Source organism: Lactuca virosa, chromosome 1, assembly GCF_052849685.1.
Source record: "Lactuca virosa cultivar CGN04683 chromosome 1, Lactuca_virosa_CGN04683_v6, whole genome shotgun sequence".
In the NCBI taxonomy this organism is placed as follows: domain Eukaryota; kingdom Viridiplantae; phylum Streptophyta; class Magnoliopsida; order Asterales; family Asteraceae; genus Lactuca; species Lactuca virosa.
Genome location: NC_136426.1, coordinates 319647002 through 319672935, shown reverse-complemented (window position 1 = coordinate 319672935; position 25934 = coordinate 319647002). Strand labels below are relative to the sequence as shown.

Genomic DNA, 25934 nt, shown 5'->3' with positions numbered 1-25934 from the left:
ACTGATGGACATTAAGTATGACTATGTTCCATGTATTTTTCCGCACGATATCTAGAACGGAGGATTATACGATCCCTTATCTAAAGGACAGGTTACTGATAAGATCAGAGTTCAACAGCGGATTTGAGAGCTACGATTGCTATTCGGATCCTGAAGTCGTACTTGCAGTTATTAGACTTATCCAAGTGGGAGACTGTTGGATTAGTGTCTAAGTCCATAACTGTATTTGGTATGTACTTGACCCGGTTGTAGCATGGTCCTTTTGGGTTTCCTTCACCAAAGCAACTGGACAGGATGATTTATGGAGAGAGAGACGATATTATGGTTTATTAATATATTATATGAATAATATATTAAAGGAGAAATCATGTTGTTTAATTAATACTGATTAAGAATTAATTGAGAAATTAATTATGTGATCAAAAGAGATTAATTGAACTAAGGGGACTGGAATTGCAATTATAAGATAACTGAGTTTTGGGCTGTGGATCCTTATGGACATAAGGGGGGACGAAATTAGAGTGGAAGCCCACCTTGAAATTGTCCAAGCCTTATTCCAGAAGGTTCCTTGGACTGCTTAAGCCCTAAGTTATCCAATTAGGGTTTTGGCTAAAACCCTAGCAGCTCAAGTATATAAGGAACCCTAGGGCTACAGATTTCGGCTAACAGAAACCCTAAGAAGTTCTTAGAGCCGAAATATAGCCTCCATTCCCTCTCTTCTTAATCATCTTCTTGCCTTGGTGTTTGTAAGCCATTAGAGGTATTACACTTGTGATACTAAGCTCTTGAAGATTGAAGATTCTTGCTACTATCAAAGGTAATCATCTAAACTTGTATTAGTTGTAGATCTCGATTTTTATAGTATGCTAGATTAGGGTTTGCAAGCTTTGGATGAATTACATGTATAATAGAGAAACCTAGATCCAAAGCTTTAGGGTTTTTCATGTGCACATAGGAATGTTCTTTTGCTCAAAACCCATCACCTACATCACTACAGCTAGTTTATGCTGTAACAAATGTGTATAATCAGTTCAGTTTCAAACTGACTATCGATGGGTCAAAATACAAGCTTTGGTGTAGAATTTTTCAGCACATCTGCAAAGGTGCTATGGTCCTCGGACACATCACAGGTAAATCTAAGCCCTTCGGTGATAATGATGAAGACTGGGAATCTATTGATGCACGTGTTAAGTCGTGGTTCTACTCCACATGTGACCCCAGTGTTCTCCAAATTATTACCAGTGATGACTGTACAACGAAATATTTTTGGGACAACTAGCATGAATTTTTTCTTAACAATAAAATGCCAAGGATGCTTCAATTACAGGAACGGTTTCGTAACACCCGCAAAGGCGCATCTTCCTTTACCGACTACTGTCATAATCTCAAGAATCTAGTTGATGCTCTCGTCGATGTCGACTCTACAATAAATGAAACAGAACTAGTGATGCAAATCTTACGTGGACTACCCTCCTCATACCAAAGCATCATCGATGTTGTCACCAATACGAACCATTTTCCCACTTTTTTACAAGCTAAGAACATGCTTCTTGTTCATGAGGGTCGCGAAGACAATCCCGATCATGTTGTTGAGCCAATTCCCAGCCCGGCTTTATATTCCAGTGTCAATAATTCTGTAAGATCTAAGACAAAGTGGAATAAAAACCGTAATAATCATCGGGGCACTTCCAGGGGGTAATTCTAGCATATATTCTAGTACTAATCATGTTTCAGGTACCAGTTCGGGTCAACAATCTCAATTTGCAGGTGTTATGGGATCACATCCAAGTGAATCCATGCAAAGCTTTCCTCAACAACCACCTATTTATTGCTATGGTGTAGCAAGTTCAGATGCTGGTTCGTCTCCACAGCAACCCATGTATTACTACAGCCCATCGGGCCAGCCTTCACCCTCACTAGTGCTTGGCCCACTTTCTGCCGGATCAGCCCAGCAAGCGCTACAGCAGCCGCTCCAGCCCGCTGCTCCCATGCCGCACGCTTATCCGCATCAGTTCTTCTATGGGCCGCAACCCATGTCATCGCAGAACAGGCCCCCAGGCCAAGTCGCAACAACCCAAGGTTTTCCGCCTTCACCCTCCTTTTTTGGCAGCCACACCTCGGTTAGATCACAGCAACAACAACCAACCGATCTCTCATCCATGTTTCAGGCCATGTCAGTTCAACCGCCTCCCGATAATCAATACTACATGGATACCGGTGCGTGCGCCCACATGTCTTTTAACCAAGGTAACATGTCTACTCTAACACCATGTAATTCTAGATCTATTATGGTTGGTAATGGTGCACTCCTTCTGGTTGCTCACATTGGTCACTCATTTCTTCCTAACTCTCAAAACAAACTTCATTTAAATGATGTTCTTGTTTCAATCAAATGGTCAAAAATCTTATCTATGTTCGTAAATTTACTACTGATAATTGGGTTTCTGTTACATTTGACCCGTTTGGTTTTGCTGTGAAGGATCTTAATATAGGTTCTCTTCTCCAACGTGTCGACAGTGTCAGTGATTTGTATCCATGCCATCCTTCTTCTCCATCCAAGGCTCTTGTTACGATCTCTCTTCCTACATGGAATCGGCGTCTTGGTCATCCTGGATCCTTAGTGCTTAGTTTTTTTCATTCCCGTAATTTTATTTCTAGCAACTCGAATAAGCTCCCACTTTGTCATGCTTGTCAACTTGGGAAACATAATCGTTTGCCTTTCTCTTCATCTACGTCTAAAACTTCTCGTGTTTTTGAGCTTATACATTCCGACTTATGGACATCACCTGTTATAAGCTTAGATGGTTTTAAGTATTATATTTTATTTTTGGATGATTTTTCTCATTTTTATGGGTTTTTCCTTTGCGTGCAAAATCTGAAGTTTATTCCGTTTTTTGTAACTTTAGAATGTATGTCAAAAATCAATTTAAAACAGACATCCAATCTTTTCAGTGTGATAATGGTCGTGAATTTAACAACAAATTGCTTCTTGCTTATTTCCAAACTAATGGCATTTCTGTTCGTTTCTCATGTCCGTACACGTCACCTCAAAACGGTAAAGCCGAAAGATCCATTCGCTCCATCAACAATATTTTGCGCACGTTTATGTTTCAGGCGTCTCTTTCCACCAAGTTTTGGGTAGAAGCTCTTCACACCGCCATTCACACCCTTAATCTTCTTCCTACCACCACCCTTTCCTATAAAACCCCGTTTGAGGTTCTATTTGGTTTTTTTCCTACTTATGATCATTTGCGAGTCTTTGGTTGTTTATGTTATCCAAACACCAACGCCACATCTCCACACAAACCATCACCTCGTTTGAGTACATGTGTTTATCTTGGCCCTGCTTCTGATCATAAAGGCTACAAATGCCTTGATCTCATCACTCAGCGTGTCATTATCTCTATACATGTTGTATTCAATGAAGATCATTTTCCCTACTTTGAATTTCACGCTGCTCCCAGTGATTCTGAGTTAGACTCTCTTGTTCAGGATGATGATGACTCACTTTCTCCTCTTGTTACATCTCATGAATGTGTCGTGTCTGCCCCCGCAACCACGACACCCTCTCCTTCCGCTACACCAGCGTCACCCCCTCTGACACCGCCTACTGGTTCCCCACATGTGCCTCTATCTCCTATAGCACCTGTGCGTCCTGTCGCTTCTTCTACGGTATTTGGTCACCCTATGACTACCCATTCTAAGACTGGTTCCCTGAAGCCGCGTACACTCTTTAATTTGTCTGCTATCTCTACTATATCTCCCATTCCTCGTTCCACTGCTCAAGCCTTGTGTGACCCCAATTGGAAGATTGACATGGATGCTGAATTGGCAACCCTTGATTCCAATCACACATGGGACTTAGTTCCCCGTCCCCCTCAGGCTAACATTGTTGGTTGTCGTTGGCTTTATCGGCACAAATCTGACTCCCGTGGTCAACTAGATCGCTACAAAGGGCGTATCGTAGCCCAAGGTTTCTCTCAAAAACCGGGAATTGACTTTGATGATACCTTTAGTCTGGTTGTTAAATCGGATACTATTCGTACTGTCCTTAGTATTGTTGTCTCTCGACAATGGCCAATTCATCAACTTGATGTTAAAAATGCCTTTTTCCACGGTGATCTCACTGAGGTTGTTAACATGAAGCAACCTCCAGGCTATGTACATCCGCAACATCCCGATTATGTCTGCCGCTTACATAAAGCTTTGTATGGTCTCAAACAGGCTCCACGTGCCTAGTACCAACGGTTTGCTGTATACATTTCCTCGCTCGGTTTCAAGATCAGTCTCTCTGATAGCTCTCTTTTCACCTTTCACCGTGGACATGAAACAATATATCTTCTTCTTTATGTTGATGATATTGTTCTCACTACCTCTAGTCCATCACTCATCACGTGAGTTATTACCCGACTCTCCAATAAGTTTGCCATGACGGACTTAGGACCGTATCTTTCTTTCTCGGCATTTCTGTTGCACGCACTTCCACTAGTCTTTTTCTCTCACAGAAAATTTTTGCAAGAGAGATTCTTGCTCGCGCTGACATGCTCTCTTGTAATCCGTGTAGCACTCCGACGGACACAAAATCTAAGCTTTCTTCAGAAGGAAAGCCAGTCTCTGATCCGACCTTGTATCGAGGTCTTGCAGGTGCATTACAGTATCTGACTTTCACTCGCCCTGATATTGCGTATGCTGTTCAGCAGGTCTATCTCTTCATGCATGACCCACGTGAACCTCACTTCTATGCTCTCAAAAGAATTTTACACTACATCCAGGGTACTATAGGTCATGGTCTGTACATTCGTCCGTCTAATGTCGATCGTTTGGTTGCGTATTCTGATGCTGACTGGGCCGGGTGTCCCTCGACACGCCGGTCCACCTCTGGGTTTTGCATTTATCTTGGGGATAATCTTGTTTCATGGTCTTCAAAACGTCAACATGTTGTATCGAGGTCTAGTGCCGAAACCGAGTATAAGGGGGTAGCTAATGTTGTCGCTGAAGCCTCTTGGCTTCGCAATCTTTTACTCGAGTTGTCTTGTCCCTTAACTCGTACTACTGTTGTGTTTTGTGACAATGTGAGTGATATGTATTTAGCATCTAATCCAGTTCAACACCAACGAACCAAACATGTGGAAATAGATTTACATTTCGTTAGGGAACGTGTTGCCATTGGTCAGGTTCGCGTTTTGCATGTTCCATCTGCACACCAGTTTGCTGATATATTTACAAAAGGACTTCCTACACAGTTATTTATAGATTTTCGTAACAGTTTAAGCATTCGTGAACCTCCCGCTCAAACTGAGGGGGAGTTTTAGTTAACTATTTTTTCTATTGATGTATAGTGTAGGTATATATTGATAGTATAGGGTCCTCATTGTAATATAATATAACTGGTGTATTATTTATACGTATGGAATGCATTGGAAACCCTAACGGGTATTTTCACAAACCAACAATATCATTATAGTCCACTCTAAACTCAGCTAATTCTTCAGGAGTAGCTTTTGTTTTATCAATCTCGAGAAGTTCCTTTTCGAGCACATACTCTTTGTCCTCGAAATGAAGAGCCATTTTGATTTTTTGCATCCAATCATTATAATTGGTTCCATCAAAGGTAACCCTCAAGCAGATGTTCCAAAGTGAGAAGTTATTGTTGGACGAACCAGAAGCATCGTTGGGATTCGATATCTACAGAAGAAGGACAAGTTTTGATTAGACAAGAATAATCCTTGATATAACACCCAAATGAAATATCAAGGCTAGGATCCAACTAGATAATTCACAACTTAGAAAAGGGATGCCATAATCTAATTGTAAATTATTTAAAGGTATGTAAATGACGATTTACCAATTTCACCACGAAAAACGAAATTTGAACGAATTAGGTTTTATAATGAAATTCCTAGATCTTTTTAGATTTATTGAACTATTCAATGACATGTTTAATCTCGATTATGCTCTACCATTTGTGACTGGGATACCAAGGATCACAAACAAGATGTGAATAACCATGCAAATTAGCTTGGTACTCTCGATGTCATTTATCATCTAGTTAATGTGCTGGTTAGCCACACACACTCCATCAATCAATGATAATTTACGAGACACCCATTGCCACCCTTTATTAGTCCATATTAGTGTGCCGGTTAACCACACACGCTCCACTAACGACTTATATAAAGTGCAATGTGCAATTTCATGGATTAGCATCAAATTCACATTTTTCCTAGAGTAACTAAGATTAAGAATTTAATAAAAAAACATTTAGTTACTTTATGATTCATTATAGTTATTAATGAGGATGATTTTTTCCTATCAAACTCGTTCGGCTAACGACCCTCCACCAATCAAGGAAGCGGTGGGTGAGAGTGACACTCATTCAACTACCATTTTATAGGTAGTTTCCTTATACCCCCATTATAGATCGGTTTCGTGAATGAGACGTACTAGCGGTTCGAATGACTTTTCTTATACATATAGTAAATATTAAACTTTTAATTTTACATATAGTATAAGGTGTATTTTAAAATTTTAAAATACTAGGGTTCTTTAATTTTATAAATTCCGAAATGAAACAATTTAATTTAATTTAAAATTTAACCCCCCTACCACCACCAAAAAAAATTGACATTAATTATTAAGTACAATTAATATTCAAATTAATAATTTTAAACATTTAAAAAACCATGGGGGTACAATTAATTATCAAGTACAATTATTAAGAATGTGTCTCAATTGTTGGTTATGAACTTAAAGCTTAAGGGTTTAAGAGTTTATGGACTAGCATCTACATCAAGTTGAGTCATTGTTGGTGTCTCAAAGGTTCCACATTCTTCATCAACTTCCAAGCCTCCCAAGAGGACCCAAAGAACAACAAAGGTTGTTATAAAATGTTTAATCTTTCTATACCTTGCAAGGAGATCCTTGGTGGGTATAAAATGTTTATGTTATTTCAAAATTAAAGTCTTCCGTTGTCATAATTTTCTAGTTTATAAAACTATTTTTGAACTAGAACCCAACACATACAATATCTGATCAACTATTGGGAAACCCTAGGAACCATATGTTATGTCGAAATCTACAATAAAGAGTAGTAATCATACCTTTAATTGTTATGTAGTAATAACAATGTGAATCCAAGAGTTCTTGAAGCTTGAGAGCAAGTGTCACAAGTGTAACACCTCTAATGGCTCACACCCAAACTAGGCAAGAGGATGAGAGAGGAGAGAGGAGGAGATGGATTGAGAAATTCGACTTCTTCTCTAGGGTTTCTGGTAGCTGAAATTATGAAGGGGTAAAGCCCTTTATAAAGTTGAGGTAACTTAGAGCCAAAGCTAGGTTTTAAGGAGGAAACCTTAATCCCTTAGCTTAAGGACTAAGCAGCACATAGACTTCCCATCCAAGGCCTTTGGACGAAAATTCTAGGGCCTTCCTAGAAGTTTTCATCCAACCCTTTTAGGGAGGTTCTAGAGCCTCTTTCCTCAACTATCAACAAATTGCTAAACAACCACTACACTTTTAATTAATACAATTAGTCCCAAAATTAATTCCAATTAATTTCTGATTAACTATTAATTAAATAATATGATTTCTAATTAATATATTATTTTCATAATACATTAATAAATCATTTACTTCAATTTATTATTCAAATAATAAATATAACCTCTCTCTCCAAAATTCATCATGTCTAGTTGCTAGTATGAGGGCAACCCAAAAAGACTGTGTTACTATCAATTCAAATACATATCAATTATAGTTATGGGCTTAAACACCTAATCCAACAGTATTTGTATGAAAGACCATAGGGGTAGCCCATGGCAATTGCATGAAAGACTATGGGGGTAGCCCATGCCACTTGGTTGTAAGACCTTAGGGGTAGCCAATGTCATTCCAAGGAAAGACCATGGGAGTATCCCATGACACTTGGTTGTAAGACCCTGGGGTAGCCCATGGCATTCCAGGGAAGACCATAGGGGTACCCAATGACACTTGTATGTAAAACCATGGGGGTAGCCCATAGCAATGTATGTATGTTATGTGGTATTTTGGGGAACTCACTAAGCTTTGTGCTTATGGTTTATGTTTAAAATGTTTTTCAGGTACTTCCGGTTCCAAGGGGAAGAACTCGACATGAATGCATTACATCCACTAGTGTTCTGCCTTTAATAAAATGATTTGTACTATGATAACTATTTTATACATTATCATACTTGATGGGTTTTTGAATGAATGATTCATGGTTTTGGTTGACTTAAAAATAAATTTTTTTACTTAGTACTTTTGGGATGTTACAATTATCCTATCAAAAACTACTTGCTTACATTGTCTCCACTCCACCACCCAACAAAGACGTCGACAACCAATCTGTTCTCAATCCCGATTATGTTTCTTGGCATGGTGCGATCAACACGCTGTTCTCATTCTTCAATCTTCTTTATAAAGAAGTTATGGTTAAGGCCTTTGGTCTCACCATCGCCCACAACATTTTGGCGGTTGAGGCTCTCTTAAATTTACCTACAATCATAATTCTATATAGAATGCATGCATTCCTTATGGGATTCCCCGAAAAATTATAGAAAGATCCTATTTAGTTGTTGAATTTAGTCGTAAATTTAAAACCATTTGTGATTAACTAGTCATTGTTGGCCATCATGTTAAAAAGATTGATAAATCTCATTGATTTCTCTATGATCTTGGATCAACCTCGAGACCTTCTCAATTGCATACCGAGCCCTCAACTACTCCCTTCCTTTTGTGACATTGTCTTGCAAGCCGAAAGTCACAAACTTTTTCTCACCTTAATGCATAGTAATGCACCTCCTACGACATGCTTCACATTTCAAATTTCGAAACCAAAGACCATTTCGATCAATCTTATTTTTGAACACTGTTTGAAAATTACAAGTCAATTTTGAAATTTATGATTTAATTTTCGAAAGTGAAATTTTGTAAAAAACATAGTCATGATCATGGGCAGTTTTGTTATGGTATCCGTAGTGAAATCGGCAACGCCTAACTTGTCGTATAAAAATTTCGATTTTCTTTAATACTATTGTGCTTGTATCCCTACTATAAAATTCTGCTTGCACCCTCGTCATGATTATTACGTCATACCCAATTTTTTTGAGTTCCATACCTCGAAAATAAAATATATTATTGTAAAGAGGGCTACCAACCCCAAGGAAGACCCAACAAGAAAAATGAAGCCTTCTTCCGCATTAAAACCAGTTGCACTCCTCGTATTCACTTTCTCCATCACCATTTTCACAATACTCCTCTCTTCTCCTTCTCAAGCAACCATCGATTCGAAATCAATGGCCTCTCGAAGCTTCATCTTATGGCTACACGGTCTAGGTGACTCCGGTCCAGCCAATGAACCCATCAAGACGCTCTTCACCTCGTCTCAGTTCGCCAACACTCGTTGGTCTTTCCCTTCTGCTCCATCTCAACCTGTTACCTGTAATTGTAAGTCCCCGTTACTAATAACTAACTCATTCCGAATTTTAACTATGATTTGTTGATTTTCGGTTATGGATCACATGCGAGATTAACGCATATTTGTAGAATTTAGGGTTTCTTTTTTTGTTTCCCTGATGAAAAAGTTCCGATTGTTGATGTTCATGTGACATATTAGTAAAATACTAACTTACCAACTTCATCTGTTACCTGTAAATTGTAATTGTTAAAAACACACGCACAAACACTCAAATTTAGCTGTAATTACTATTCCTGATGGTGCCTAATGAGCTTCCGATGACTCCATTGAGGATACTCTAACAGTAACAAAAGCTTTGCTTGTAGAATCGGAATATCGAAGTGAAGAAGATACAAAAAAGAATATACAATACCATTCTAATAGAGGTATAATGAGCTATAGATCATCATAGTATGCTCAATAGATTATCTCATGTATCAAAGATGACTATAACATTTTATCGGGTTTCATAGTTATTGATATATTTTTCTTGTGGTTTCTTCTAGTTCTATTCTTACCCCAAAAGAGTTATAGATGTCTAGTTTTTTAGGATTCAAAATTGAAAATTGTTTATTGGGACTTTGATGTAAAACAGTTGTAATAGATTTAGACTTAGGTTCTGTTTTTTATTATCTTATGGACTTAATGGGGACACTACTTAATCCAGTAAGCTATACATGAGTGTTTCTCTGACTTAATGCAGAAAGAATGATTTAATAAAGACAGTGGAGGAAACGAGGCTTTTCCCAGTAAATTATTTACAAAGTTGTCCTCATTTCTTTTTCTTTCTGTTTCTCCACGAATGCTGTCATTCTCTTATATCTTAAATATCATGTACATTTATAGAGCACATTACATAGACATCACTTTTTATACTAATATAGTAATATGATATCTTAACTCTATACTTTGCAGATGGTTCAGTGATGCCTTCATGGTTTGACATTCACGAGATACCTATAACATCTGTAAGTTAACTTTGTTGATTTGTAATAAATTTAAGCTGTTTCTAGATAACTAATGTTGATATTCTATAATACTTTATATTATAAATCTGCATATGATGGAATATGGTTAGTTACATTACATAAGTGAAATTTGGATGTATATATGGTAAACTTTAAACAAAAGAAGTAGAATTAAAAATACCTATTGGGCTTCTTTTCATAAGCAGGGAGTCGATGTTAAATTTGCATTGTTTGACTTTGCATGTAGTTAAAGGAAATTGTGATTATTTTTTGTCAAAATCTAAATTACCCTTCAATAACGTGGACCAAAGAAATACCATTGAGATTCATTTGCAAGGATGAAGATGGGCAAATAAGTCATTTTAACATATGAAATGTACAGAGTTCCCCTACGGATGAAAGTTCGTTGCTTAAAGCAGTTCGGAATGTGCATACGGTGATTGACAAGGAGCTGGCTGCTGGAATTGACCCTAAGAATGTGTTTATCTGTGGATTCAGTCAAGGAGGTCTCTCTCTCTCTCTCTCAAAAAAAAAAAAAAAAAAAAAAAAAATGTGGGGAATAATAGGAACATTGTTATAAAAATGTTGCAGGGGCGTTGACCTTGGCTAGTGTTCTGTTATATCCAAAAACACTTGGAGGGGGTGCAGTTTTTAGCGGATGGGTTCCTTTTAATTCAACTACTTTAATTGAACAGATCACGCCAGAGGCCAAAAGGGTATTATTATATTATATATATGTTTTTTTTTTTAATCACAAAACAAACTGGTGATGTAATATTGCATTTATGAGTTAGTTATACACAAACATAAGCAGTACAAAACAGTTTGTACTGTGTTTGACATCTATCGGACTGGAGACAAAAACTGCAAATATTTGTCCCGCCCAAAAAAGTGGGACAGGGACTTATGTCAATGGAACAAAAAATAACACCTAAAAAGGCGGAATAGGGATTGGTGTGAATGGGACAAAAATTCACGTAAAAAGATGTTTTAGGTGGGACCCTGGGACAGAGACTGGTATCAATGAGACAAAAGTTGCAATTTTTAATGTCAATTTGTCCCGCCAAAAAAAGGTGGGACATGTTTTCTCAGCTATGGAAAAGACATGAATGCCCTCTTGTTTATGTGGGTGGAGTGGATGGAGTAGTGTTGATTGTAGGTACTAGGAAAATTTTACTAGTTTGTGGTTATAATGAGGTATTTGGTTTTATGTGTAGACACCAATATTGTGGTCGCATGGTATAGCTGATGGAACAGTGTTGTTTGAAGCTGGACAAGCGGGCCCACCATTCCTTCAACGGGTTGGCATTAATTGTGAATTTAAGGTACTACACTTTATGAAAGTTAACTTGAAAAATCTACCCGATTAATTAAAATTATTAAATGGCTTAGTGAGAAAAAAGTTGAATTTAAACAAGTAGCTCATAGTTGTTATAATGAAATGAAACAACAGGCTTATCCGGGTCTTGCCCATTCAATAAACAATCAGGAGCTCCAATACTTGGAATCATGGATCAAATCTCGTTTACAAACAACTTCCTCCTCCAACTAGAAAACAAAAAAACAAACAAAGCTTAAGATTTATTATATTTCCCCTATACACGGAAGACTGCTTCTTCTGAATGGTGATGTGGGTTCTTCTTCGAATATTGTTTGGAAGTCCAAATCCATTTAGATCTTTGAATTTGCGAAATCTTTTACAACTTAACAATTTGTGGACGATGAATTTGTGATATTGATTGGACACAATCCAAATCAGAATAAATACACTCTCAACAAATAATCTGTTATGTGATTGATTGATTGATTTCTGTAATGATCTTGTAGCTGTTTGCTTTTTTAGTTGCACAAAACTTGATATTACTACCAGTGTTTCTTTTACTTACTACCACAAAAAGAAGAATGACCTAACCTAACATAAGTTGTAACTTGCTTTACTTTAATGTGCTATCGTTATTTCATATATACTTATAAAACTCATGTATTCATAGCATATTGTTATTGCCAACATCATCGCTTTTGGCACTATCGTTATTCATAGTGGCCTTTGTTTTATACAAGGGTACTCTTTCTTTCACTTTCACACAAATGGGGAATTAACTGTTAGGTTCTTTGATGTAGTTGAATAAAATCATATGTAGAAGTTTTATATGTAATCGTGAGAATAAACATGCTTTAGATGCCATATACGGTTATACATCTTTATTCTTTTCTTATTGTATAAATGGCAACCACATGAAGTCAATAAGACGACATATGTTTGTACGAGTACTAGTGGCGAATCTATGATTTTATTTGTAAAATGAGTATCTAACTTAACTGAAGTTACAAAATAAACTCGTCGAAAAAGTTTGGTTAAAATTTTACCATCTATGGCAAGTTATAATACCAAATATCAAACATCATTTTATAAATATTAATCAATGCCTTACAATTGTTCACTAGTTTTTATATTTTTGAAAACCATTTACAAGTATAGCGTTGCTAACAGGGATGAGATTTAGAACCGGAAAACCGGACCGGAACCGGAATATGTAAAACCGGTCCGGGTCTCGGGTTTAAAAAATGGCTCTATCCGGGTTCCGGGTAATCCGAGTTTCGGGTCCGGGTAAACCGGGTTTAAGAACCGGAACCGTATTAGGAACCGGAACCGGTTTTAGGGGCCGGAACCGGTTTCTATGAAAAGTTTAAAACATTCATATCTCATTCGTTTGAAGTTGGATTGACATGAGGTTTTTTCCATAGTATAGTTTATAATTTTAGACTATAATTTTGTCATTTTTGGGTTTATATTCATTGACTTATAGTCTCTCAAAGTCGGGATATCAAAGCTGGAAATTTTATGTTTTTCAGCTTTTTTTTGTATTCTGTGATAGTTTTAAAACATGCATATCTCATTCGTTTAAAGTCGGATTGACATGATGTTTTTTCCATAGTATAGTTTATAGTTTGTACATGATTTTAGACTATAATTTTGTCATTTTTGGGTTTATATTCATTGAATTATAGTCTCTTAAAGTCGGGATATCAAAGCTGAGAATTTTATGTTTTTCAGCTTTTTTTATATTCAGTGATAGTTTTAAAACATGCATATCTCATTCGTTTGAAGTCGGATTGACATGAGGTTTTTTCCATAGTGTAGTTTATAGTTTGTACATGATTTTAGACTATAATTTTGTTATTTTTAGGTGTTTATTGATTGACTTATAGTCTCTCAAAGTCAGGATATCAAAGCAGAAAATTTTATGTTTTTCAGCTTTCTTTGTATTTTGTGATAGATTTAAAACATGCATATCTAATTTGTTTGAAGTCGGAATAGCATGCATTTTTTTCCAAAGTGTAGTATAGAGTTTGTACATGATTTTAGAGTATAATTTTGTCATTTTTGGTTTCATATTCATTGATTTATAGTCTCCCAAAGTTTGGATATCAAAGCTGCGAATTTTCTTTTTTTTCTCAGCTTTATTTTTGTATTTTGTGAAATTTTAAAACATGCATTCGACCCACTTTACCCGGTTCCCCGGGTTTTTCAGTTTTAGACCCACTTGACTCGGTTCCATTCGACCCACTTTAATATTTCCGGGTTTTCCGGTTCTAGACCCACTTTACCCGGTACCTTACCCGGAACCGGTTCCTATATACTGGTCCGGTTTCCGGTCCTAAAAAATCTTGTTAACCGGTTCCTGGGTTTTCCGGGTCCGGGTCTACCGGTCCGGGTTTGGACTCACTCTCATCCCTAGTTGCTAATATATCTAACATATATTTCTCAATATATAAAACCATACAGTTTTTCATATGTTCATCACTCTTATTATTGTGCAAATTGTTCTTTACCATCTTCATTGTTTGCACGCTCCATTGTAGACATTGATATGTGTAAAATCAATACAATTATATTGATTTCAATTGCATATATACCATTGGATATATAACATGTTTGCTTGTTTCAAGTCTTTTAATCAATATTCTGATCGATATGTATCATAGCCTAAAATTGTGTGTTTATCCAAACATTATCATATAATATCTAAATTTATGTCCATGGAGACACGTTCTTGTCAAAGTAGATTGTGCATTTGCTGATTTTTGGTATGCTCTTTAAGTAAATAAGAGATGAATTTTAGCGTTTCGAATTTCTCAGAGTTACCTTCAAGATTTACAATTAAAACATTCTTCAAGCTACATAAATTCTTGAAACTGATTTCGGCATTCTAATATTTTTTGTGAAATCATCAGAAAATTTAATGTTGTATGTATATTCTAAAATGCTTGACACTTGTAGGTTCCTATATACCTACACCAACCCACCTCAAAGCTCACGTGAGATGTCAATTATAGAACAATAGCAATATTTTAGGCGTGCAATAATTGAAACCTTGAAACTATTGTGTAGAATTTTGCACCTCAAAAGTGTTTGGGAGTGATTTTTAATCTTAAAAGTAAAAAATTACAAATGTACCCCTTTAACTACCCTAATAATTATCATTTTTTGTCATTTTGCCCCTAAAAAGCTAAGTCAAACATTTTTTTAAAATCAATTTATTGACATTTTTGTTATTCCCACCATAAAAGCTAACCCAAATGATTTTTAAAAACATATTTTCCAAAAAGCTATAAGTCAATAAAGATTTTTCCCTAAAACAATTTTGAGATTAAAAAACACTCCTAATCACCTCGTTTGTGGCTTTTTGAAACTGTCATGTTTTGCCTACCAAAAAAACCTTTTGAAAAGTCATTTCGAACAACCAAAACATTTTTAAACTAACATTCGCAAACACTTATGCTAAGAGTACATATTAAAATTAAAATATAATGCTAATACCGATAATGCTAGTCCATTTTTTATTTTTTTAACAAAAAGTGAAAATTTTAAACAAACCTCGTTGATCATTTTTGCAATTTTGTAGGAGTATTATGTTATTGAAGAAGTCGGTATCAAAAATAAAAGGCGTTAGTTTGGAGGGTCGAAAACTGTCGAAGAAAACTGCAAAAGTCCATATTTTTGTAGTCAACTCAACTCCCATTAAAAGTTAAACCCAGTTGTCCATCATCGTTTGTACAATTAATAGTCTTCTTTCTCCTTCCCGATCAATCAATGGCGTCTCGAAGTTTCATCTTATGGCTACACGGTTTAGGTGACTCTGGTCCAGCCAATGAATCAATCCATCATCAAGACCTTCTTCACTTCGCCTCACTTCGCCAACACTCGTTGGTCTTTCCCTTCTGCTCCACCTCAACCTGTTACCTGTAACCGTAAGTCCCAATCACCAATCAACTAACTCATCCTTTGATTTGTTGCTTTTCGGTTATTGATCATATGTGCGTCTTACGCATATCTGTCTGATTTAGGTTTTCGATCGTTTTTCTTGCTTTCATTGTAAATCCCAAATTATAATTTCTTGTTTCTGATAGTGCCTGATCATAGTTTTGTCGTCTATCTAAAGTCATTATCTGTTTATCATCTTTCAATTTCGTAGTGATTTCTTATGAGAGGTAGAATTTGTGTTTAAAAGTGGATAAGCCAATTAGCTAATATGCATTTGTCATGTGATATCTTAAATCCAATCTTTGCAGGTGGTTTTGTGATGCCTTCATCGTTTGACATTCAGGAGATGCCAATAACAGCTGTAAGTTAATTTCGTTATAATCTAGGGAAAGCTGTTTTTTAGGTAACTAATGTTGATACTTATATTTTATAGTTAGATATAATCCTAATCCTAATACTAATAAATGAATCCTTTCTGCCACGTGTCACTACCTCTTTGCCATTCCATATGAAAGTTAAATTACCTTCCTACCCCTAATCCTTATGTCATACAACTTTTTGTTTCATTCGAGCAACATGAATTCCAATCTTTTTTATCCTTCACCCATAATATCTAATTGCATTGACCAATAAAAATCCATTTAAATTAGGAACTAATAAAGGAGTAAATGATAAATAATATATTAGCCATATATCAATTGATATCCCTTGACATCAGCTGTTGGTTTAAATTCATATTTCAAATTTGAAATTTTGTATCAATATTTCCGGAAATTATCTTTAATATGTAAAACAATAATATACTTACTCCTTTTATTTAGTCACTATATATTATATTCAATTCAATGAAATTCAATAACCATATCCTATTCATCACATAAACTGTCTCCTGTGTATCAAAAATATTCTTCTCCGGTACATGTTTTTTTGCTTTTGGTGTTTTGTATTTGTGTGTATGTGTTTTTGTGTCATTGCGGTTGGTTGTTTGTTTCTATTGTTTTTTGTTACTACTGTTGTTATTTTTTTTCCTTCACCACAGAAACATTCTACATCACAAAAAACAGTTACCTTATTACCTTATGATTCCTAAGTTCCAACTAATTATTTATTTGTTGTCTTTTTCGAAATAGAGTTTTCATTGCAGAAACCCACAAAATAATATTATAAATAATTTTGGGTACTTTTCGAAATAGAGTTTCCAACTTCAAATTTAATATTTTATGCCTATTTATTTTTTGACCAATTATTCATTAACAATTAAACATATAATATAAAAACTCTAAGAATGTTCACCGGCATTATTTATTGTATAAATTGCTAATTTTTTACAATTCAAATAATATTTATTATACTGGTGATGCTAAAGACAATAGAAAATTTAAAGAACTATATTTGAACAACATAAAATCTAATAAAATGTCTGCAACATCAAACGATCAAAGTTCATTTACACAGGTCTTTATATACATGTAGTTTTGTTACATTACCTCATTTTTCTTATTTAAAATTTCATTTTATTACCATGTATGATTGTCATTCTTATTTTGACTTTTTCAAAATTTATTTTTCTATGTACACTATCATCATTTTCTTATTAATCATCATTCAAATAACATTTATTACAATTTTGAACCATTTGATATAGAGATTGTAGATAAAGATATTGTATCAAAAGAAGCGTTTATAAATCTATCATTTTTTATTATTATCTAAGTTATTCTAATTTGTTACCATTAACATATCAAATGTAAGTTCCAAATTTGCTTGTGTATCAATCAGATCCAATTGATGGTGCGGAATCTCAATCAATTGGATGATGCAAGATCAAAATAAAGAAGAAGGAGAAGAAGAATAATATGAATCTTGAATGTTTTGATGATTAGAATGAAGTTCCTTACACAATATTTATTTTCTCTCTCTAGAACACACCTTGAGTTTCACACACTTAAGCTCATCTAGCCGTACACTCTCACATCCTCTACCATCTAACACCTATATATATATATATATATATATATATATATATATATATATATATATATATATATATATATAAGGCACATGGTCCGTGAACAGATTCACGGCCGTGAACCAGTTCACGGTCGTAAACACCCATCAGGCCGTGAATACATTTAACCCCACACACCACATGGACCGAAAACCCAATAGCCTAGAAAAGCAAAGTATAAACCATATTTTAGACCCAACAATCTCCCCCTTGGTTTATAGCTTTCTTTTCTTTTGACCCAACAAACTCCCCCTAAAAATATAGCTGACTTTTCTTGTCAATCTTCATTGGGAGCTTGGCTTCAGCGTTTATCTTCGATTTCTTCACAGCTTCAAGATGAACTTGATGAATCTTCAATAAATGATTTCATCTTGAGTAGTTGGGTTTTTCTTCAAAATTTGACTCTGAACGCACATTGAGTGTGGAGGCTTCATGTAAAGATTCTTGAAAAATGGCGCTTTCAGCTTGAGAATCTTCAGAGAGAGCTAATCTTCTGGATCACTTCAGCAGGTTCATGAATAGTAGCAAATTGATTGAGGAGACTTCAATGCAATCTGTCACATAATCTTCAAGTCAACTTCACCTTGCTTCTGGGGTTGAAAGATTGAATGTTGAAAGAATAGTCTTCATTTCTTGTTCCTTCGAATGAAAATTCTTCGATGATCACGGACGAAGCCTTGGCTCAGAAAATCTCGATACAGTCTCCATGAGTCTCATCTACATCTGAATTCACTTTTCAAGACAAAACAAAACTAAAAGAAAACTTAGCACACAATATTTTTGGATTTTTTTAATTTTATGAAAAAAAAAATAAAACAGGAACAAAAACATTTTTGAATTTTTTTTTATTTTTCTGAACAAGAAATAAAACAGAAATAACACTATTTTTGGATTTTTAATTTTCTGATTTTTGTTTGATTTTTGAATTTTTTAATTCTCCCCCTAAATTTGTGCATAGAGGAAAACTATGAACAAATTTAACAAAAACAAAAATAATTGGGATCAAAGTTGTGAGACAGTCTTAACTTTGTTTATCAGTACCTTCACCTTCAGGAATAGATCTGGTCAATTGCCGATATTGCGGTCCACTTAAACACGAAGAATATTGACAAACTTTCCTAAATAAACCATTTAGCTGACGACGATCACGGATATTGTTGTCCACTTAAATTAAGCAGCGAGATCTACAGACAACCTCTAAATGGTTCAATTTTAGTTGCACTAGAACGTGTTCCCCACTTCCCGGTATACCCTGATTATCAAGAACTTCCAAAGAACTCCTTACTTTAGGTGAATAGACAATTAATAAGGAGGAAGTCAAATTTAGAAATAGATACATATGTTGTGTCCCAGGTCGGATCTCTTTCAATCACGCAGAGGGGACAACATATGACTAACAGAGATAGAGGGATTGAGAGGTAGAATGTTGCATATGCTGTGTACCAGGTCGGATGTATTTCAATCACGCAGAGGAGACAACATATGGCTCACAAATAGGAAGAATTGCACAGATAAAGAAGATGCATAGAAATAGAGTTGCATATGTTGCATTCTAGGTCGGATCTCTTCCAATCACGCAGAGGAAGCAACATATGACTGACAGATAGAAAGCAAGAAAATAATTTCCTACAGACCTACTTTATCAGAACCCCCCAGTCGCCCTATCAGAACCAGAATTAAGGACATAAGTCCGTACATCAAGGAAAAGTTGAACCACTGTTCTAGATGCGTATTAATTTAGTGTATCTCGTGGGTTCCCGTGTTTATCTCACTGCTCAATCTACCCTAGCGTCGTATGGTCAGTCCAAACAATCCTATCTAAATCTACACTATCAAATCCTTCGTGCCTACCAGCACATTGAACACAGAGTCTAGACAATTCAGATTCAGTCTCTTATACATGTTTAGACTACTCGTTATCATTCTCTTGATATCACTTCCCAACAGACATATAAGAAAATAAAAAATTGTCTTCAAAACGAATCAGTTTAAGATAAACTCAGGAGTATCGAGAAGAAAACTCAAACCATAAGTCACTGATTGAATTTGCATCCAGAAGGTCTGAGAACAGCACGCATAATCTCAGAACAGATCCGAAAATTCTTCACATCGTTAAGCACAAAACCCATGTGTGATCCTTTCCTTTCTTCCTTTTTCTGCAAAGGACACATACTCTCAAACAAAGTTCTGAGTGATGTACAGTTGAGAGATGCCTCCTATCATGTGCCTGTAACAGCCACTATCAACAAACCGAAGTCTGATGATATGCCTCCATAGCTACTCCGACACAGAGCGAGATTAGTTGGTCTTTGGAACCCAATCCATTTTGAAACTGGGTTGACCTTTGTCATCTGTGCAAGGAACTCTCTCACACGACATGTCCTGCTTATCACAAACAGAAGATGAAGATATATTATAGTCATTAGAAGATTTGGGAGATTGAACCTTTGGAACCCATCTGTAGTTGGGTTTAACCCATTTCTTATTCGATCGGTTGGGTGCCTCGGCACTTGCTTTTGAGCTTGAAGTCGGCCGTCGAGATGGCTTTGACCTAACCGGTCTTGGCTTCACTGGAGCATCTCTTGGATTGGACTTCTTGGCCGACATCCCCTTCTTGCCCTTGGGATTTTGATTATTGGCCTTTTGCGCATTCCAGTCGCCATTGTCTGAACGTGACCTTGAGGGGTTTCTTTTGAAAAATCTCCCTCTTGGCGCATTCTGCCATCCTTGTGCGTAATAGGGAATGTATGCGCGATTAGGACAACTTCTGGCAATGTGTCCAGGTGTTCCACAGTGAAAACATGTCTTTTTCTTCACTGGGAAGTTGTTTCTTCCTGCCCCTGGTGGCGTACCATTGTCTCGTTTCTTATTGTTCCCACAAGCACACTTGCAGCAGGCACTCTGTTTAGCTTGAATTGGCGGCCTGTATTTCCCAACAACAGGTTGATTAGAACCAACAGATTCAGAGTTCAAGGAGTCATTTGTTTGTTCAGTAGTGTTCTCCTTGTTCTCATCTTCCACTACTTTTCCTGCACAAGAAGTAGAAACATCAGTATTTTCACCTCAACACCCTCAGTTGGCCCAGATTGTTCAGTCTTAACTGAAACTTGTGCAGGGGGTTGGCCATACTGAAGGTGTGCTTCATTTTCAATTTCTTCCTTAGTTACAGGAGTAAAAGTGTAGTGATCATTGAAAGGAGGTGGAACATCATGATACCCTAGACCCTTGTTTTGATTATCTTTAAATGTTAATTGTTTTTCTATCATGGACACAACTACCTCTCTTGACACATCAAATTTCCTAAAGTTGAATTCAGCATCTTTATATTTGGCTTTTAATGCATCAAATTCGGTAGTCATGTTAGCAAGCTGTTCCTTAGTATATCTTTAATTCACACATTTATTGCTATATTCTTATTGAAGTTTTTGGAAGTCCTTGGTCTTGGCCTCTAGTTGTTCTTTTAATGGTTTCTGGCCTTTCCTAAGTTGGTACCCCTCCCATTTAAGGTCATCTTTTTCTCTTTTTAATAAATTTATTTGTTCACGAAGAAACTTAATCCTAGTTTCACAAGATGGAGTACTTGAAACTTCATTGACCGGAAGGTTTGAAGAACTCATTGTTTTAAAAATACCCTTTGACTATAAACCTAAAAAGTCAACCTTAAAAGTAAAATTTAAAAAAGTCAAACTTGAAAAGTCAAACTTAAAAGTCAAACCGAAAAGCTAAATTTGAAAATTTAAAGGTTAAACGAGAAAGTCAAAGTTTAAAGTCAAAGGTCAAACTTTAAAGCCAAAGTCAAATTTTTAGGTCAAAAGTCAATTTAGAAAGTCAAAAATTAAAAGTTAAAAACTTTGGGTAGAAAATGAAATTTAAAAATAAAAAAAAATTGATTTTTGGGCTGAAAGTGTTAAAATTGCGAAAATAGGGTTGAAGTAGCGAAGCTTTATGAATTAAATTGGGAAGGAATGTAGCGTGTGGCAAGCTAGATCAAGTGGAAAGGGCGCTGGACTGTTGAGGTAGAAGACCCTGGTTCGATTCCAGGCAACCCCAAAATATTTTTTAATAAGCGTTGAATGAGAAGAATGAGAAGGAGGTTGCTGAACGAGCAAGTGGGTCGTGAACCTGCTGGCCGAGAACTCCTGCTGGGCCGTGAACTGTCCGAGGGCCGCAAATGAGTTGGGCCGTGAACCCTTCAACAGTTACGAAAAAAAACGACGTTTTTCACCTTTTTAGGCCCAAAACTCGATCAAAAACTCATTTTTATGGGAAATGCAAAGAACAAACCCCCACTATTTTACCAAGAACTACCCAAAAACGCAAAAATCCTTCAAAAATAAGATCAAAAATGCTCCAAATCTGGCCAAAATGTTTGATACAGACCAAGCTCTGATACCAACTGTAAGTCACAAATTTGCTTGTGCATCAATCAGATCCAATTGATGGTGCGGAATCCCAATCAATTGGATGATGCAAGATCAAAATAAAGAAGAAGGAGAAGAAGAATAATATGAATCTTGAATGTTTTGATGATTGGAATGAAGTTCCTTACACAATATTCACTTTCTCTCTCTAGAATACACCTTGAGTTTCACACACTTAAGCTCCTCTAGTCGTACACTCTCACATCCTCTACCATCTAACACCTATATATATATATATATATATATATATATATATATATATATATATATATATATATATATATATATATATATATATAAAACACATGGGCCGTGAATAGATTCACGGCTGTGAACCGTAAACACCCATCGGACCGTGAATACATTTAACCGCACACACCGCATGGACCAAAAACCCAATAGCCTAGAAAAGTAAAGTATAAACCATATTTTAGACCCAACATCAAATTTTATAAAAATATTAATATGTGCAAATCTATGATTAATGATTACTTTTGTGTATAAAGAAGTTTTTAAAATTTGTAAACAATTTGTAGAATTTATTTTTTATATAATATTGTTTTTATAATTAGTAAAACACATTTTATTCATCATTTGAATTTGTAATTTATTTTATTGTGTTCGTATAAGTTTCTTATATTATCTTAATTTTTTATTTGCATATAATAATGTCATTTTTATGATTCGTTGTGTTTGCTTCTTCTTTATTTTTCTTCTTCAGTCTATTCAGTTTTATATTCATTATACAAAATTATCATTTGTTTATTAATCTACACATAAAAAAACGTTGCTCCTATATTCAAACCATTTTACATATTAATTTGAACTAACCATTAAAGTTACCGAGAAAACATGATGACTACGCTTTTGAATTATCAATATTCTTTTACTTTATCTCCCGTGGATTCCACGGGTTGTATTATCCTAGTTAAAATATATAAGCGAAATTTTTGTATATAAGTTTAAACAAAATAAGTAGAAATGAAAATGCCTAAAGGAGCTTTATACTTGATTTCGGCTGGCTTCTTTTCATACCAAATTTACTAACATCTCCCTCCCATGAGAATTGCATGTAGTTAAAGAAAATCATCATTGATTGTCAATTAATGTGGACCAAATCGTTAGCATCGGTTTATTAATTTGCTGCAATGCTATGATGATGGACAAATAGGTAATTTTAGCCTATGAAATGTACAGAATTCCCTTAGGGATGAAAGTTCGTTGCTTAAAGCAGTTCAAAATGTGCATTCAGTGATTGACAAGGAGATAGCTACTGGAGTTGACCCTAAGAATGTGTTTATTTGCGGATTGAGTCAAGGTGGTCTCTCTCTCTCTCTCTCTCTCTCTCATGCACACGCACATAAAAGTGTGTGGTTTCTGTGTGTGTAAATAAAATGATACAAACATGTTAATTATGAACGTTGCAGGTGCGTTGACCTTGGGTAGTGTTCTTTTATATCCAAAAACTCTTGGTGGGGGTGTAGTCTTGAGCGGATGGGTTCCTTTCAGTTCAAATACTTGTTTAATACAACAGATCACACCAGATGCGAAAAAAGGGTATAAATATTTTTGCATTAATATGAGTTAGCACACAAACGTAAAGGAATGCATCTTATTTGCTTCAACTTAGAACAAATTAAAGAAACTGTGACTTGCTTCTTAGATTTCCATATAATATGACTCCCTCCCAAAAAAAAAAACACAGAATTAAAGCCACTACTCAAGAGTGGGGACAAGTTGCCCAATAAGAATCACAATAGGCCCGGAGACTAAAAATCAAATTTATTATTGAATAACAAGTGTTGATTAGGAATGTGAGAAATAGGCTGGCATTGATATGGTTGGTGATATTGAAAATGATTACTAACAAACTTAGATATTAATTCTTTGGTTATATATATGTGCAGACTCCGATATTGTGGTTTCATGGTATGGCTGACATGACAGTGTTGTTTGAAGCTGGACAAGCGGGCCCACCATTCCTTCAACGAGCAGGCATAAACTGTGAATTTAAGGTACTATATATATATATATATATATATATATATATATATATATATATATATATATATATATATATATATATATATGGGCTTAGGGAATATGTGGCTGTTATGTACCTAAGCTTATATATAGAACTCTCGAAGCTATGTCTTTTTTATCCATATATATCCAAGCTAATCATGATATCTCGTTTACTATTCTTCCTTAACCACGTAACATACTAAAATGATCGAATTTATGTTCTTTTTCTTCATTGTGTCTAAGAACTTAAAGCATTAAAAGTCATGACCATTTAATCAACCCAATTAAATTTTAAATAAAACTAATAGAATAAAAGATAAAAGAACAAAAATGCAATAACTCAATAAAGCTTTCCACAAAATCATTGGATGTAGTTTCTCAATTGAAGGACAAAATGTTTGAGTTATGATCGTTAAAAAAATATTGATTTTTTTACTTTCCCTACAAACTTCAATAATTTTTTGCAATAAAAACATATCAAATTGATCTTTTTCATTCCATAATTTAACTTAGTTCAATGGTATTCTATTAAAACAAAGTTTAGAGAAAAAAAAATTGGATTTTTTTTATTAAAACTACGTCGTTTAAATGTTTCTATATATATATATATATATATATATATATATATATATATATATATATATATATATATATGCTTACTCTGAGAATAACAATAATAATAATGATATAATTTGCATCTGAAAATTGAACTACTGCCTTTTTGGGAAGTCGACAGGATTTCCCTTTTTGGAACATATTATATGCTCATAATGAGGGTGTAGATGTTCTTGATAACTTGATTTTGTTTCTGCAAGATTCTTTTTCTTGACAATATTGTTAAAGGGCATTTTAGGTATTATATAAATAGTCTTAAATTTTTATGCATAACCATGCATTAAACAACAGGTATATCCCGATCTTGGCCATTCAATAAGTGATGAGGAGCTTCAACACATGGAATCATGGATCATATCCCGTCTACAAAGTTCTGCCTGAAGGTTTGACTATCATTGACTTTTCAATTGTATACATCCCTATATAGATGCATAAAATTTTATAACCACATTATATTTGTAAATTTATTAAAAAACTTAACAATATGTATACATATAAGTTTATGTTGTATGCTTGTTAATAAATGTTATACCTTTTACAAAAAAAAAGGGATACATTATTGTTTTTGCTTATTAAAATTTGATGTATGCATCATACTCGATCGTTGTATTAAAAGCATCTCCATTGAAGTTTTTTTATTACTTGTTAGTATTTCATAACCACTCAATACCAGCTTGATAACATTTCCGTTTAACCCCCCTTACTTATATTATATATTTAATCTTTATGATGTTTTCACTAATTAATCAAATATAGTAAATATGCAAAATAAAAATTAATATTTTTATAGAAAAATATTTTTAAAAAGTATTTTTTAAGTCGTCAAAACGACAAACATGTCATATAACTTAAAAACACAATGATGATTGTATTATTGCTATCGTTTTTTATTTTTATAACTATGTATTTTAGAAAAATAGCAAAAATATTAAATAATTCAAATATAAAATATTTAAATATAAATAATTTAAATATCATTTTTTTTAAATGATTTAAATATAAATAATTGAAAAATGATTGAAATGATGTTTATTAAAAATGATTTATATAAAAATAATTTAAATGTCGTTTTTTATTTTTATAATGACACACATGTCCTAATTTTTTTTAAACATAAATAATTTAAATTTTTTTCAACAAAACCTAAGAAAACTTT

At 34.8% G+C, this 25934-nt stretch overlaps 1 protein-coding gene and 1 pseudogene across 2 annotated transcripts; both read left to right on the top strand.

The window, feature by feature from the left end:
* The first annotated feature begins 9160 nt into the window (after positions 1-9160).
* Positions 9161-12324, top strand: LOC145168481 (putative carboxylesterase SOBER1-like). The gene is made up of 6 exons (XM_079087281.1): positions 9161-9465; positions 10391-10443; positions 10826-10949; positions 11035-11159; positions 11661-11768; positions 11897-12324. The coding sequence occupies exons 1-6, from the start codon at positions 9201-9203 to the stop codon at positions 11993-11995; spliced, it is 774 nt and encodes a 257-aa protein (XP_078943407.1). The 5' UTR covers positions 9161-9200; the 3' UTR covers positions 11996-12324.
* A 3047-nt stretch (positions 12325-15371) lies between these two features.
* LOC145168492 (putative carboxylesterase SOBER1-like) lies at positions 15372-25292 on the top strand (annotated as a pseudogene). Its single transcript, XR_013741901.1, has 6 exons — positions 15372-15696; positions 16018-16070; positions 23336-23456; positions 23566-23695; positions 24046-24153; positions 25070-25292. The product of XR_013741901.1 is annotated as a putative carboxylesterase SOBER1-like (transcript).
* The last annotated feature ends 642 nt before the right edge of the window (positions 25293-25934 follow it).